Source organism: Panicum virgatum, chromosome 2N (assembly GCF_016808335.1).
Source record: "Panicum virgatum strain AP13 chromosome 2N, P.virgatum_v5, whole genome shotgun sequence".
NCBI classification, from domain to species: Eukaryota; Viridiplantae; Streptophyta; class Magnoliopsida; order Poales; family Poaceae; genus Panicum; species Panicum virgatum.
This window is the reverse complement of record NC_053146.1, coordinates 52986364-53001759: the sequence shown is the minus strand read 5'-3', so window position 1 is coordinate 53001759 and position 15396 is coordinate 52986364. Positions and strand designations below refer to the sequence as shown.

At 45.2% G+C, this 15396-nt stretch overlaps 3 protein-coding genes across 5 annotated transcripts; 1 reads left to right on the top strand and 2 right to left on the bottom strand.

The window, feature by feature from the left end:
* Window positions 1-2391: 2391 nt before the first annotated feature.
* On the top strand, window positions 2392-5589 carry LOC120661219 (receptor-like protein EIX2). Its single transcript, XM_039939970.1, has one exon. It carries the CDS (start codon window positions 2542-2544, stop codon window positions 5407-5409), a length of 2868 nt encoding a protein of 955 aa, XP_039795904.1. The 5' UTR covers window positions 2392-2541; the 3' UTR covers window positions 5410-5589.
* Window positions 5590-5840: 251 nt separating this feature from the next.
* On the bottom strand, window positions 5841-10116 carry LOC120661218 (PTI1-like tyrosine-protein kinase 3). 3 transcript variants are annotated; one of them, XM_039939968.1, is made up of 9 exons: window positions 9957-10116; window positions 8973-9096; window positions 8203-8438; window positions 7954-8080; window positions 7504-7777; window positions 7279-7411; window positions 6604-6690; window positions 6275-6474; window positions 5841-6173 (listed from the first exon to the last, which is right to left on the bottom strand). In XM_039939968.1, the coding sequence occupies exons 2-8, from the start codon at window positions 9058-9060 to the stop codon at window positions 6322-6324; spliced, it is 1098 nt and encodes a 365-aa protein (XP_039795902.1). In that variant the 5' UTR covers window positions 9061-9096; window positions 9957-10116; the 3' UTR covers window positions 5841-6173; window positions 6275-6321. The 3 variants fall into 3 exon arrangements, with proteins under 3 accessions (XP_039795902.1, XP_039795899.1, XP_039795903.1); XM_039939965.1 differs by having other exon boundaries at window positions 5856-6474; XM_039939969.1 differs by having other exon boundaries at window positions 5856-6474; window positions 8973-9088; window positions 9957-10103.
* Window positions 10117-11643: 1527 nt separating this feature from the next.
* LOC120661217 (glycine-rich cell wall structural protein 1-like) lies at window positions 11644-15396 on the bottom strand. The gene is made up of 2 exons (XM_039939964.1): window positions 12322-15396; window positions 11644-12219 (listed from the first exon to the last, which is right to left on the bottom strand). The coding sequence occupies exon 1, from the start codon at window positions 15251-15253 to the stop codon at window positions 14660-14662; it is 594 nt and encodes a 197-aa protein (XP_039795898.1). The 5' UTR covers window positions 15254-15396; the 3' UTR covers window positions 11644-12219; window positions 12322-14659.

Below are 15396 nucleotides of genomic sequence, written 5' to 3'. Positions count from 1 at the left end.
ACCTATACGAGCTAAACAAATGGTGTAGTATTCCAGAAGGCACTTCAACAATGAAACCTTACAAACTTTCCAGAAGGCACTTCAACAATGAAACCTTACAAACTAAGCCACACCAAATCAGTAAATTGTCAGCTACTAACAATTTTCCAACATGAGCTGTCTTCATTTTCTTTCTTCCAGTTTAAAGCGGGTAACTGCAATAATTTACTATGCATGATATATACCTAGACGCATAGTAAATATTTTTTTCTTTGAGCATAGATGCATAGTAAATATTATGCATCTAGAAAATAAACTAATAATTTAGGACGGAGCAACTAGCCTCTAATTTAGTTGGAACCTTGGACTGATTGATGCAGCCCTGTGGCATCTTTCAGTTATGCTTGACGGCTGCGGACCGCTGGAAGGCAAGGCTAACGTACTTCACCTGCAAGTCAGGCAGTTTTGTTTGGTGCATAGCAGTAGAAACTCCATGCACACGCCATTTAGATGTCGCATCAATGAGGCTTTTTTTTTTATAGTGGCCCTATTTAGTTCCCATCCCATAAACCCTGTAAACGCAAAAAAAAACCGTCACATCGAATGTTTCGACACATGCATGGAGTACTAAATGAAGTCTATTTACAAACCTTTTTGCATAGATGGGCTGTAAATCGCAAGAAGAATCTAATGAGCCTACTTAATCCATGATTTGCAACAATGATGCTACAGTAACCATCCGCTAATTATTAATTAATCATGGATTAATTAGCATCATTAGATTCGTCTCGCGATTTACAACCCATATGTGCAAAAGGTTTTGTAAATAGACTTCATTTAGTACTTCAAATTAACAAGATTCCAACGAAAAAAAATTGCGCTCCAACTAAACAGGGCCAGTGAAACGAGAACAGGTCGCCACAACCGGACATGCCGTGTGTTAGGCTCCCGTGTCCAAAATATTTGAATTCCATGCACAAGACATTAGTGATGTCGCATCAGGGGTGCTTTGACAGTGAAACACGAGCACAGCGTCACTACAGTCAGCTGAATTTTGCAAGTATCCTAGACAGCCACTGGCCATGCGATGTGCTGTACGTTGGTACCAGCTTTCGTTTGTCATGCGTGCTAAGTGAGAATACCCGATGCACAAGGTATACTTAATTAGGGCTTTTCACGGTGGAAAATGAGAAACAGGTCACCACAACGGTCATGGTCAGCTGGTCATGTCGTTGGTGGAGCAGGACTTGTATGTACCCAACCATGACTTCTCCTTGAAATCAACACTAGTAAATGACGCGCGCCGCGCGCCCGTGCAATTCGGATAATTTATTGATGTAATGTAGTTTGAGAAATCAATGTCTCATGTAGTTTATCCATATGTGCTTGATAAATATATTGTTGCAGTACTTTATTTATGAAAGTAGTGTCAATATTAGAAATGGTGTATTCATGCAGTTTTGTACGTTTTATTGTTACAAGAATATGATCTGAAATTGTTACAAGTTAGTTGTGTAAGACAAGGTTCTTTTTTCAAGAATAATTCTCTGAAATGCGGGTTGATTTTTCAGTAAATAGAAGGGAGCATTTGTGCAAACGAATTGCGAAAGCATTTTGAATTTTAAAATTTGCTCTATAACAATGTTGTTGATTTTTAATGTTTGATCGAATTTTATGTTGAATAACTTTTATTTCAGAGTGTTTTGTGTTCAAATTGTACGTATAATGTTGCTCCTGTAGAGGTAACGAATGGAATGGGCTGTGGTTTGATTTAGGTAAAATCCTAGGGTTTGCCTTAAAAATTCCTATGAGAGGAGTAGGACGACGCGTTGATTTTGTGAAACTTTAAGGTTTTCTTTGTAAATTTACCTAAACCAGGAAGGTTGGACTGCGGGTTGATTTTGGAAAATTTGTGAACTTTTTTGAAAAGTTATCTAAGAGAGGAGGGCGGACTGCGTGTTGATTTCGTGGAAGGTTGAGGGCTTTCTTACAAAATAGCCGGAACTCGCATGATCTAGACCGTCTGATCGGCCGATCCGACCGCCGGGAATCGCAGCCAACGTGGATGCCTTGGCCGGCCAAGTTTTGCCAGTAAAATGTATGTCTGAACAAGCTTGCAAGGATATGGCTGCATTCAGTGGCAGTGTGACCGCTCAGTGTTTCCGTGTATATAACATGATAGATCAGGTAAGAAAAACTTAACAGAAAATTAAAATGATATTTTCCCCATATTTTTGTACCATTAGAATTATTAAAAGAACATAGAGGGCATAATTACATAATATAAAGTAATACTTGATAAATTTTTACTTTGCCGTCTGGCAACACGTGGCCTTCTGGTAACTTGGGAGTCCTCTTGCATCATAACACGAAACAACTGTTGCCCAGTAGACTGGAGTAATACCCTGATTGAAACAAATAAATCACATCAGGTACGGTGCATCTAAACTTCCACCTATTTATTAATGACAGTTCTTTCAGTGTGAAGATCACTATATAACAGGCTTGAGTGTGCGTCTTCATGAACCAAATACCCACCATTCAGATTACAACCCCAATCAAATGGCCGGGTACAGCAGGTTCCTTGTTCAAGAAACTCTAATAGTTCTGTGCCTTCTCCTGTCTTCAACACCAGCCGCAACATCTGTCGATTCATCGACATTGAACCGGAGCTGCATCGCAGATGAGAGGGCTGCACTTCTGTCCGTCAAGGCAAGCCTCTTGGACCCAAATAACTACCTATCGTCATGGCAGGGTGAAGATTGCTGCAGCTGGAAGGGAGTCAGGTGCAGCGCAAAAACAGGCCATGTTGTCAAGCTCAATCTTAGGGGCATGAATTCAGAAAAAATCGGAGGTGAGATAAGCTACTCTTTAGTCAATTTACAACAACTGAGGTATCTGGATTTGAGTTACAACGACTTCTTTGGGGTGCAAATACCAGAGTTTCTCGGTTCCATGTCGAGTCTTAGGTATCTCAACCTTTCATACACCTTGCTCTATGGAAGGATACCCCCACAACTTGGGAATCTCACCAAGCTCATCTACCTTGATCTCAGATGCTGGTACTTTTACAACCCTAGATACAACTTACCCTTCTCAGTCGATCTTGGATGGCTGTCACAACTATCCTCATTGAAGCACCTCGACATGAGCTATGTAAACCTTACAACTGCTGTGGATTGGGTTCATGAAATTAATAGGCTTCCTACTTTGAAAGAACTTAACCTAAAAGACAGTGGACTCAGAATTACAGTTCCTTCCCTTCGTCAGTTTAATCTCACGGCACTCGATGTGCTCGACATCTCATTTAATAGCTTTGACACTTCAATTGCTCCCAACTGGTTTTGGAACGCAACCAGCCTCACTGTTCTTAACCTCCAATCTTGTTACTTCTATGGTCCGATTCCCAACGAGGTAGGGAAAATGACATCACTTGAACAAGTTTCCTTCCAAAAAAATAATCTCATGGCAACCATGATACCACCAAGTTTCAAAAATCTATGCAACCTGACGCTTCTAGATCTAGAGAGTAGCAATACTACGGGGGATATCACAGAACTAATGGAAGGGCTACCAAACTGTCGTTGGAACAAGCTGCAAATATTAGATTTGTCTCTCAACAATATCAGTGGGGAGCTCCCAAATCAATTGGGGACGCTGAGCAACCTGATCTACTTGGCTCTGTCAGGCAATAGTCTTACAGGGAAAATACCATCATGGGTATGGGACCTGAGAAAATTGATACTTTTGGAACTTCGTGGGAACAAAATAAGTGGTGTTGTCAATGAAGATCATTTAAATAGCCTTGCAGACCTAGAGCTTTTAGGGTTGGGCTCTACGCAACTTCAAATAAAAATCAGACCAGACTGGATTCCGCCATTCAAGGTGCAGGCTGTTCTCTTAGAATCTTTGCAGCTAGGACCGGAATTTCCATCATGGCTTAAATCACAAACAAGCATTAAGATCCTTGGCATGGCAAATACAAGCATAAATGCAATCCCGGATTGGTTTTGGGTTGTATTTTCAAAAGCAGACATCTTGGATTTGAGGTATAATCAGATATCTGGCACACTACCAGCAACTTTGGAATTTATGGCAGCATATACCTTGTTATTGTCGAATAATAGATTTAGTGGTGCGATTCCAAAATTTCCAAGAAATATAAGCTACATAGACATCTCCAGCAACTCTTTGTCAGGAACACTACCATCAGACTTCCAAGTCCCGCAGTTAACGGGCCTGTTTCTCAATAACAATTCCATATCAGGCACTATTCCATTTTGGCTGTGCTCATTAGAAAAATTGCTAGTATTAGACCTATCTACAAACATGCTGACTGGAGAGGTACCAAATTGCCAAGAAGATTCTTACCCATACAAGAATAATTTGGTTACAGTAAACCTAAATAACAACAATCTCTCAGGAGAGTTCCCTTCAGCTTTTAGAAATTTTCCGGACGTAATCTTTCTTGATCTTTCCTACAACAAATTCTCTGGGAAGCTACCAGTGTGGATATGGGAGAAGATGCCAATCTTAGCACTGTTGCGTCTGCGGTCAAATAGGTTTTATGGACACATTCCCAGTGAGCTTGCAATGAGTAAAGAACTGCAGTTTCTAGACCTCGCATACAACAAGTTATCTGGAAGCATACCTCACTCAATAGTTAACTTGAGTGCAATGGCTCGTAATTCTGGATACAGTGAAATTCTTCAAAGAAGCATAGCTGGTCTTTTCGGAGCTCATTTGTATAATTCCATGTTTTATTTGATTAGTTTCAGAGAAACTGTATCTGTTTTTACCAAAGGGCAACAACTTGAATTTTCTAGTCAGCTCAGATATATGGTGTTTCTCGATTTGTCATGTAACAACTTAACTGGAGAGATCCCTCAAGACATTGGTGCTCTTATTGTGCTGAAAGCGTTCAACCTGTCTTGGAACCAGTTGAGTGGGGAGATCCCTGTGAGTATTGGCCAGCTTAAAGAACTGGAATCTCTTGATCTCTCAAATAACGGGCTGTCAGGCGAAATCCCTTCCAGTATGTCAGCTCTTACCTATTTGAGCACAATGAACCTCTCATACAACCATCTGTCTGGAAAGATTCCAACAGGAAACCAGTTTGAGACCTTCAATGCATCTGTCTACATGGGAAACATTGGTCTATGTGGCCGTCCCTTAACTGGGAGCTGTCCTGGAAACTCGTCAAGCCAAGACACGCACGGAAATCATCTTGATTTGGGGCATATATCCCTTTACCTTGCAATGATTATAGGGTTTGTCCTCAACCTTTGGGTGGTCTTTTGTGTGATGCTGTTCAAAACGAGTTGGAGGATTGCCTATTTCCGTTTTGTTGATGAGCTCTATGACAAGATTTACGTGACTGTGGCAGTAAGATTCGCCATCTGGAAGAGGAAATATGGTATTAGAAGTTGATTATCGTTATGTATTGTATAGGCTACCATGGGTTTACTAATCACAACAGAACTTATGGATGGTACGGTTGAGTGGCATCTGTGCGTGAGTCATTATTGTCTGTGTAATGTAGCTTATGAATATCTACGTGTCCACTTTGATATTTTCCTCACATAATAAATTGCCCCTGTTTGCTTGTGATGTTTCTATTATCCTGTAATTTAAGTTCGTGTTGTAGGCGGACTATACATACATTTTGACACCTCGAGAGCTCACTTCACCTTGTACGATTCATTTACGTGTAACGCCCATATCGCTCATGGCATGTCAGGCAGGTTGGGACGGGCAAGGTGCTGGTCATGTACTCTGAAAGAGTATATGACCAGCACATCTTTCCGATTACATCTACAACCTTTCACTTAGACAGACAGATGGTCCAGCGGACAAAAGAGTGCAGAATCTAGCTCTCATGTCACTACTGTGTATTCCGCGGAAGAAAACAATGTGCATAATCTCAATTCTCATGCATAAGCATGCACGCCAGAAGCCTCGCAATCAGAGAGTACAAACGAGGGGATCAGCTCAAAATCAGACAAAACAAACAAAAAAGGAATCAAGCATGAGAAGTTAGAACCTTCCCATTCTACAGAATAGACCCAGAACACGGTAATTAGGTGATCACGACTGCTGGCCAACCAAGCACACCTCACCCGGCCATAAAAGCCAACACACCACTCAGCTTAGCACACGGTAATGACAAGGAAAAGCCTCAAGTTTGTAGCAACCTATATAAAAGTGAAGACATGCATCAGTTCACAATGCCGTTATCTGTGTGGAACTAGTACTTCATATGCACATGGCAGTACTGCAAGACCGGCGAACGCACCGAAGAGGAAGTGGTTATCTCTTTACATTCTTGGCGGACTAAGAAAGTCAGCCACCTGAAGGTGCTTTTGCATCAGGAGCTGCCACTGGTGGCGGTTGCGGCTTATGTTGGAGAAGGGGAGAGAGTGCCTTGACTACGATGCTCATGCTGGGTCTAAACTCAGATTCGTATTGCACACAGAGTGCCGCCACCGCTGCAAGCTGCAATAGATAGAAGAGTACCGTTGTAGAGTTAAATATTGGTTCAAGATGTTGCTTACTGCTCATAATCGCAGTAACCACCACATGGAAACATGCACACAGAGAAGGGATCGAAGGAAAGAGGCAGACCTTGGCAACTCCCTTTGGAGGATACTCTCCCTTCAATCTTGGATCTACACATTGTTTCACTGTATCCTCCGTCAATCGAGGTGTTGCCTGCATAAAGTTGGCCAAATATACAACAAAGTAGTCATTAATCTGGATACTCCTTAGCTGACAGTAAACTTAGCTGACAATAAATTAGCATGTGAATTTTGTATTCACAGTTTTGAAATGCTACGAACATGCAAAGACATTGCCATGAACTGGACCAAATTGTTCCCATGAATATAGGAAGCAATTAACTTAATTATAGCAAAAGAAAACTCCAATTAACCCAAAAAAAACTATCTACATTAAGTTTGGACGTTTGGTGGTTATATCTCCATATGAAGTAGCGAGAAAATAGCTGGTTATAACCCTTAGACCATAGTACAGGGCAGAGTAACAAAAAAATGGTATTGACGACAGATCAAACTAAACATTGAATTGTTGTTGTTTCCAATTAGAATGAACAATACTGGTTTCTGATAGATATGTTCAAGTACCAGTATAATATGAGATTTTGAGATGTCTTTTGAAAAATTTAGCCAATCAGAGCCAACTCTTGTTGTTCCTATGTGTACTAATGTTTCCCCTTTCCGTTTAATCAACAGAACAGTTGTACCCCATACCACGAGCCTTATTAGGAAATTAGATGCTTACCCATGTAACTAGACTCTGCTGACCTCTAGGCATTGTATGATCTACTGGTTTCCTTCCTGTTAGAAGCTCTAAAAGCACAACTCCAAAGCTATATACATCACTTTTCTGAGTTAGCTGGCCTGTCATGGCATACCTGCATTGTTAACAAAGATAAATTTATAAGATTGTTTGGTATAATTAACCGAGAAGCCCAAATAATGTTTAAGAATCGAGTTGACAAATTACTCGGGAGCATGGTAGCCGAAGGTTCCAAGGACCCGAGTAGAATGCAAACGAGCAGCCATATCTGGAGACTGATTTGAAAGGTTGAAATCTGCAATTTTTGCTTTGTAGTCCTCAAACAGAAGAACATTGCTAGAACGTATATCCCGGTGGACTATCGAAGGCAGCACCTTTTCATGAAGATACTCTAGCCCTTTAGCAGCATCTATAGCAATCTTAACCCGTTGCATCCAGTCAAGTGCTGGGCCAGGCTGTGCACCTGGTACGCCCTTTCTTCCTTTTGTATGACAAAAACGAGAGAAAGCAAAACAGATCAGAGCATTATTGCATATATGAATTATTTGGAGCATGATGTGCTATGAAAGAAGCAGGCGACTGACTTAAAACCTTAAGTAACTATGTGAGTAATACTGGAAAGCCTACATGAATTTACTGGGACAGTAACATTCATACCATGCAAAATATCATGTAGAGAACCCATCGTAGCAAATTCATAGGCCACTAAACGCTGATTTCCTTCCACACAATATCCAAGCATTTCCACAAAACTATCATGTTTTAGCTTTGAGGCAATGGATACCTACATAGAAGATGAGGATACAGTATATTGTCAATAATAAAAGCTTAATACAGATAGAACAAACAGTACAGAATATAATAACTGGTAAGGCGTGCACATAACTATAGAGCCATTAACCAAACCTGTGTCAGAAACTCATTGTCAAGTTCAGGGTCGGTTGAAGCATCAAGCTTTTTAACAGCCACATGTTTTCCGCTATCCAGAATAGCGTAATACACTCTTCCATATGATCCCTCACCAATCAAAGCCTTTGATCCAAAATTATCAGTCTTTTCTTTCAGTTCTTCAAATGATAATTCAGGGACTTCAATGGGAGGTGGTGCTTTGATAGGATCACTATTGGCAGCAAAACCATTTCCTGATAGCCATGTAATGACAAATAATTTAGTCCCCAGCAGCCGAAGCACAACAGGCATAAAGAACAGCGATAAAGCACACCCCCATTTTCAACATTTTTTAACACTACCAAAGTAAATATAGTTTCTTATCAATGTCTTCATTTGAAACAGAACGATCATAATGGTCCATATTTTGAAATAATACTCATTATTCTTTTTAACAAAAAGGTCAGATTAGGTGGATGCAATTCATTTTCCTAGATATTCGTCGTTCAGAGAACACTAGTATATGATAGTTAATACTTGATATCCTGAAATTTGCCTCACAGGAAATGATTCTATTTGACATGAACGAAATGTCAACATTTTGGCACAAAATTTACTGAAAATACCCAACATGCTTCTGAAGAATCCAAGACAGGATATACGAATCTGGTAAATTCAGTTTCCACAGTAGTTTCGAAATCATTTCTAATCTTCTGAGAACATAGGATCTGTACGATAACCTTCAATTTAACACAAGGACAAGGTACAAAGAAGGAAGAAGGCAGTACCTTCTTTCTCATCTGGACTGATGGGGAGTTCATTTTCATGTTCACGGTATGACGAATGAAACTGCGTGCAGCAAAACCACTGGCGCATAATGACCTCCCCGTTGACTTCTCCTTGCCTGTATGCCTTCAATGTAAACAACAGAGAACAAGTTAGCCACTATGCACAGTTTCAACTAAGAGTATCACTTCAATTACATGGGAACATTCAGATGAAAAAACAGTGTGCCCATCATCTGCACGAGGCTTATAAGGCAACTTTTACTTCCGCTGACTGGACAAGGGAGCTCTAGGCTGGCATCCAGTTTTACAAAACACTCCTGATTTAAGTGAATGATTATCAATGTGTTCGGTCATTAATACCCTTATTCAAGGTGATCACACAGCCGGATGAACTGCTAAATGTATATTTCCACATCCTTATCAATAAGCAGATCCATGTACAAGGTGGCCTAACGAAGCAGAACTAGAGATACCCAGGTAAAACCACATGCATTTGTAAGGTGGCATTCTTAAGTCAGAATGCTTATATCATACTTTTCAATATCTGTCGTTGGCAAACGACAAAAGCAGCACGGAAACGCAATCGCCACAAACACAGGTCCCGCACCAGACTCTACCGCCAAACCCCCAGTGCGCCCCATCCCCACAGCGCGCCCCGCCCCGCCCCGCGCGGCCGCCCGTCCCGAACTCGAGCCCGCGAACCTAGCGACGAGCGCAAGCCGAATCGAGTCGGAATTGAGCCATCCGGACCCTCGAGGCATCGCATCGGAGAACATCTTCAGCCCCGCCGCGCCTGACGGCCTCCACCCCGCCAACACCCGACGCGGAGACCAGCACGGCGGCGGCGCGCGCCAAAACCTACCGGGCGCCACAGCCGGCCAGAGCAGACCGTCGCGCCACCGCCACAGCCAACTCCCCAGCGGAACAGGCCCACGTCCGCACCCCGCGAGACGAAGGGGACGGGAGAGCGCAGAGGGGGCTCACCTGAGACGGGTCGACGGTGGGCTCGATCCCCCGGGTGCGGCGAGAGTCGGGGCGAAGAGGACGACGGGGAGGTGGAGACGCGGGAGCGGAGCGGGCAGAGAGGTGGGGGGCGGTGGCGGATGAGCTGGCGGAATGATCTCGTGCGGGCGTGGTGGGGTTTGGTTGCGGCGCGCCTGGCCCGGATCGCTTCGGTGGCGTGGGGGCGGAGACGGTTAGGTGGCAGTTGCCTTCCGGTCTTCCGTTCCGTATGACGGTACGGGGCCAGGCGGCAGAGGCGCCAAGCCCACCGCCCACGCGACGTGACAGCTCGCCAGAGCCAGCGCCCGCCGGGGCCGCGCGCGCGCAACAGCGCGGACGCGTGCCCGTGCCGTGCGCCGCCCGCGTTTACCAGACTTGACTACCTGCGCACTACGCCTTTGGCCTTTTCTGCCCCTTTCTTTTTTTATTCCGCCCGTCGCTCCTCCGGCTCGGCGGCAGTTGCTTCGCTTGCGCTTGCGCTTGCGCAGGCCCGCTCCGTACCTACCTTGCCTTGCCCCCCGCTGCTGTTTCTTGCTCCGGCGGCGACAGCTTCAGCGACTTCTGCCAGTCTGGGAGCCTTCGGCCTCTCCGGGTGCCAGGCACGTCCTGGACGACCGATTTTGCTAGCTGCCTGGCGTGCCGTCCGGACTGCGCGTTAAGGTGGCTGTGAACACGCTGGCATGCCTTGGCAGGGGAAGGAGAAGACACGGAAGAAGCGCACATGATTTGGGTGGTAATGGTAATTGGTGCTGGCTGAGGACGTTTTCAGGCAAAAATATGCTTCAGACACAAACCAGACATAGCCCTCAAACAAAGATTAGCGTATAATTCAGCCGTCGGGTGGAGGGACAAGAAACGAAAAGAGCTGGAATTCATCGTTGAAACTCGTACATAGTGGGGGGGGGGGGGGGGGCGCACATGTACAATTTCGCAGGTTCTTCTTAACAAGTGCCCAACCAAGCAAGCCCCGGGGTGAAAACCGAAAAAGAAAGCTATAACTATAATTCTACTTCGCCTTTTTTTTAGAGACCGGAATTAAACTTCTGAAAGTTTATATCCCACAACTTACAAAGATAACTCTGCTTGCAAGTTCTTCATGGCCTTCCACGCTGCCGGTGATCGAGGCTGCCGCTCGTGAAGCCGACCGCCGAACAATAGAAGTTTTCAGAGGCACCATGAGTAATGTGATGAGTAGCACATTGGGACCCCAACATGCTTTATAAGCTTTGAACGTACAGGCCAATTCTCGCCGGAGAATAAGGAGTCTGGCGCTTCAATCACCAACAGCGCTGGCTTACCGGACGACAAGTCCCCCGGGAGGGATAACCGGATAAGTCCCCTACGAGGGAAAGGAAATCACCAGAAGCGGTGTACGATGAAGACCAACCCGATTTCTATACCAGTGAAGATTACGCGGTGGCCGCCCGGAACCCAAACCGCGCGCCGGCCTGCCGCACAAAACGCCGAGCTACCAGGCCCCCGGACGCCGCCGCCGCGGGAGGTGCCGGGACCCCACGCCACGCACCAGGCCGCCGCTCAAACGTTGTCGTGCCAATTCAGTCCAACAGGCCCATTATGTAACTGGATTTCATGCCAGCCCAAGGAGTAAGTGGTTCAGTAGTTGGGCCGAATCCACCCGGTCTGAATAATAGCTCCGCATGGGAATAGCGCAAGATATAGCATCTGTCGCCGACTCACCTCTTTCCACTTCGGCGTCACATCAACGTATGGGATGCATCGTCCTTGCGTTCTTGCTATAGCAAATCAAAATCCTATCATACGTTAGCTTGGGATGCTTGGCGCCACATCTGTCGTTTACTTTAGCCTGTACACGGTACCAGCGTCCAAGCGACATCTTGCCTTCACACGCACAAATCATTTTCCTGCCGACTGTTTTTTCTAAAGGCTGTAGACGTTCAGTCACTCCAAGCAAGTCCCAAAATGTTCTCATCAATCCATTCCGTTTGAGGTTTGTGTCTCACGTTCCAAGCCACGGGCCACCAGTCTTAACAATCCCTGCAATTGCAATAAAGGACGTATAAGCAATCTGGCTCACGTATGCATTACAAGGGAATTACATCGGAGAAGCATTGCATATTGTTCAAACTGGTTGAATTAATATGATGAAGTGGTGACGCCAATCATCCAACCCAGTGCTCAAAGTCAATCTTCTAAAGTCGTAGCAAGTAATTGGCAGACAGCAAGCATAGAGCCCCAATGACTCCAGCATTAGCCATTATAGCTCCTGAAATTATAATAGTGTGCTATAAACTCTACACAGAATCTTTTAGATGAAGATTTTAAAAATGATAAGGTTGCCCATCAGTAGAATAAACTCAGCTCTCACATAGAAGTGATCTGATTTCAACGCCGTTTCCAGCTGGCTGGCGAACAGTCCGAGAGGAGAGGCAGGACCAACGGCTGGCATGACAAGAGTTCATCCACAGAAGCTGGGTGTAGGCTGTTTGCAGTGCGGGGAAATTCCCTGGTGCTTTTTCCCCCTTGCGATTTAAGAACTTTCAAAATCCAAGGCTGATCTACTACCTTACTGCTTGCAATGTCCTGGTGGAGATGCCCATCTGATCTGCAAGACAGTACCTTTATTCCAAGATGATTGTTAGAAGTTGGGTATATTCCTTTCAAAAGTGTTTTGTGCTCTCACTGTACACTTGCATGTCTCCAAGCAACTTTTCTGAAGCACACGTGCAAAGTAATAGTTATCTAATACTAGTCAAAAAGTCAAAACTAATTTGCACGGTATGCAGCTATGACTTCTGGCAATGGCGGATGCAGGATGAGAGACAAGGGGGGCTGAAACAATGGAGATGTTGATTTGTGTGAAGATTTAATGGTGATTTGATGCTTTTGCTACAGTGTTTTACGTGTAATTAGGGGCTCTTAGGGGGGGCTTGAGCCCCCCTAGCCCCCCTCCTGTATCCGCCGCTGACTTCTGGAACAAAATGAGTACCCTAATGCATGTAACTGATATTCATTATATTTGTCATTATATTTGTTGCTTACAGTCCAGCATATGGTCTTGTACGTTTAGAAAAGGTGAAAGAAGCCTACAACAGTACGGAGTACTTATTATGAAACTTACAACAAAGTGGAGTATAAGGTAGAGGATGTTGTTTTCAAGTAGAGAGTAGAGTATAAGGTACACGATGTAGAAGGCAGTGGTCCTCACCTTTTATTCCGTGCTGAAAAAAAGAAGAAGCAAATCTGCATGGATAACTTATGGGAGTTGCAGATATTGACACATATGTGGAGAGCAGAGGTAGAATGTGGTGTTCTGGCTGGAACATCTTGAATGCAAGCTCCATATTATGATATGACTCTACCCCCCCTTGGAAATTCAAACTGCTCATTGGCGCCATCAAAAGTTTAATTTATTCTTGCAAGGAGATTTTAAATGTCATGACGAACCTGGAATGATGATATCAAAACATTGATGCGCCTACTCTCAAGCCAGGAGATGCTTCTCTGGTTCTTGTTTGGTTCGAATAATTCTGTACATGCATACAGCTGTATTCTGTGGACAAGGGATGATGTAGCAAGAAGTGAATGCATGACAATTGTATGAAATGCAAACATAAGTATGAGAAAGAATCACCAACGGTCTGTAGGTTTTGAACATGCATGTTGTGGTAATTTTTGCAACTGCAATTTGCCATCCCTAGATCATTCTAAGGGGAAACTTCAATAGGTGAGTGTTGAAAGTTTTATATAGACAGAATTGGAGAACAAATATGAACTATTCAGGACGCATGTGGAGGGACTATTGTAGATGAACTAGGGTCTTGTAGAACAGGTCCAGGGAAATAGTTTTCGATCAAGGGTGACGAGTGAAGTACTAGATACTCCAACTGCCATCAAGGAAAAGCAAATAAAGAGAAGAATGAAAATTGCTAATGACCTGCTACTACCTCCCCAGGTTTCGTAGTTCGTACGGCTGCATTGTGATGTTGATCCAAAGAATCTTTCTCCAGCTATGTGCTCACCACTCAGAGTAGTATCGTTGAACATGAAATGACTCATCGTGAGCCTTTGGCCAAGCCCCGGCAAGGCGCCATGCAGGGGAGGCTAGCTCTTGGAGCTTTTAAGCATACCTCCAGATCTTTGGAGAATATATGCATGAAAAACTGGCCATATATATCATTCACAAAGATCGTACAGCTTCAACTACAACTAGGCCATCTGGAGGTTGATAGGCGCTCTACATGTCCATGCAGCAAAGAAGCAACTATAAATGAAAATACTAATATAATATGAAAAGTAAGATTCCATCTCCTTATAGTGCTCAATGGAATGTTGTGAACATAAAGTGGATGCTTCACAACTAATATAAATTTACGAAGGACTGCTCTGTTCTTCCCACGGGGAAAACATCATTTGATAGCCCTTCCACCATACTGTAGTTTCTGTTAGCGAGGCTTATAGTGGGCCGGCCTTTGGGCCTTGGCGCCCAGCCTAGGCGGCTAGGGTTTTAGATGGGTTATGGTAATTGATCTCGATTAGGCAAGGATCTCCATTGATTGGGTGTGTTCTATAAACCCTAGATACCGATCCTTGCCTATATAATGTACCCCATGTACTCTCGTTAATCAATCACCAATTTCCCGTGCCATATTTGCTTTCATGGTATCACGAGTCCGAGTCTTCTTCCCGGTTCGACTTCCGCTGCCCTAGCGCGCCGGCACCTCGCTGCGCAGCGCCCGCGCGCCGGCTTCCCGCCGTGCTGCGCCCACCTCCCCTGCGCAGCCCCCTCTGCTACGCGCCCCCCAGCCCCTCACATGGCTAGACCCTCCCCTGACGACGCCGAACAGGCGGCCGCCGGCGCCAGAGCCGCCGCCGCCGCCGCTGCTAAGGAGAGGGAGGCCGCCGATGACGCCGCGCACCAGGCGCGCGCCGCTGCCCTTCAGCGCGCCGCCGATGTCGAGGCTGAAGCGGCTGCCGCCACCAAGGAGCGGGACGCCGCCGCCCAGCGGATCCAGGCCGCCCTGGATCGCGCGGCCACCGCCCGCGCCGAGGCTGGCGCCCCGCTGCCGCGTTCCCCGGAGAAGAAGGATGGCGACTCTCCTCATCTGCAGCACCACGACTTCCACTCCGCCATGATGCTGCACGAGGCCGCCGCCGTCCTCAACCTCCACGCTCAGGCCGTCTCCATCCAAAACATCCGAAGTCTGATCACGACCGTCCTCGACGTCAACTCCGGCAACTACGCTCGCTGGCGCGATCAGTTCCTGCTGACCACCGGCAAGTTCTCTCTGCAGGATCATGTGTGCGTGTGTGCTGGCGTGTGTGCATGTGTGTGGGTGTGCGTAAGTCTCGGTATGGCGCGTTCCGAGACTACTCGGGCAGCCTCGTCTGCGTTGAGTCCGGTCAGCGTGTGTGTCCAAAAATCTTACATGACTCCCCAGTG

What these genes read in the sequence shown, in the direction of transcription:
- LOC120661219 (XM_039939970.1), top strand. Translation starts at nt 2,542, where the DNA reads ATGGCCGGGTACAGCAGGTTCCTTGTTCAAGAAACTCTAATAGTTCTG.
- LOC120661218 (XM_039939968.1), bottom strand. Translation starts at nt 9,060, where the DNA reads ATGCGCCAGTGGTTTTGCTGCACGCAGTTTCATTCGTCATACCGTGAA. An exon ending in ACAATGAGTTTCTGACACAG is followed by an intron (nt 8,081 to 8,202) that starts GTTTGGTTAATG and finishes TCTTCTATGTAG; the next exon opens with GTATCCATTGCCTCAAAGCT. An exon ending in CTCCAAAGGGAGTTGCCAAG is followed by an intron (nt 6,475 to 6,603) that starts GTCTGCCTCTTT and finishes TATCTATTGCAG; the next exon opens with CTTGCAGCGGTGGCGGCACT.
- LOC120661217 (XM_039939964.1), bottom strand. Translation starts at nt 15,253, where the DNA reads ATGATCCTGCAGAGAGAACTTGCCGGTGGTCAGCAGGAACTGATCGCG.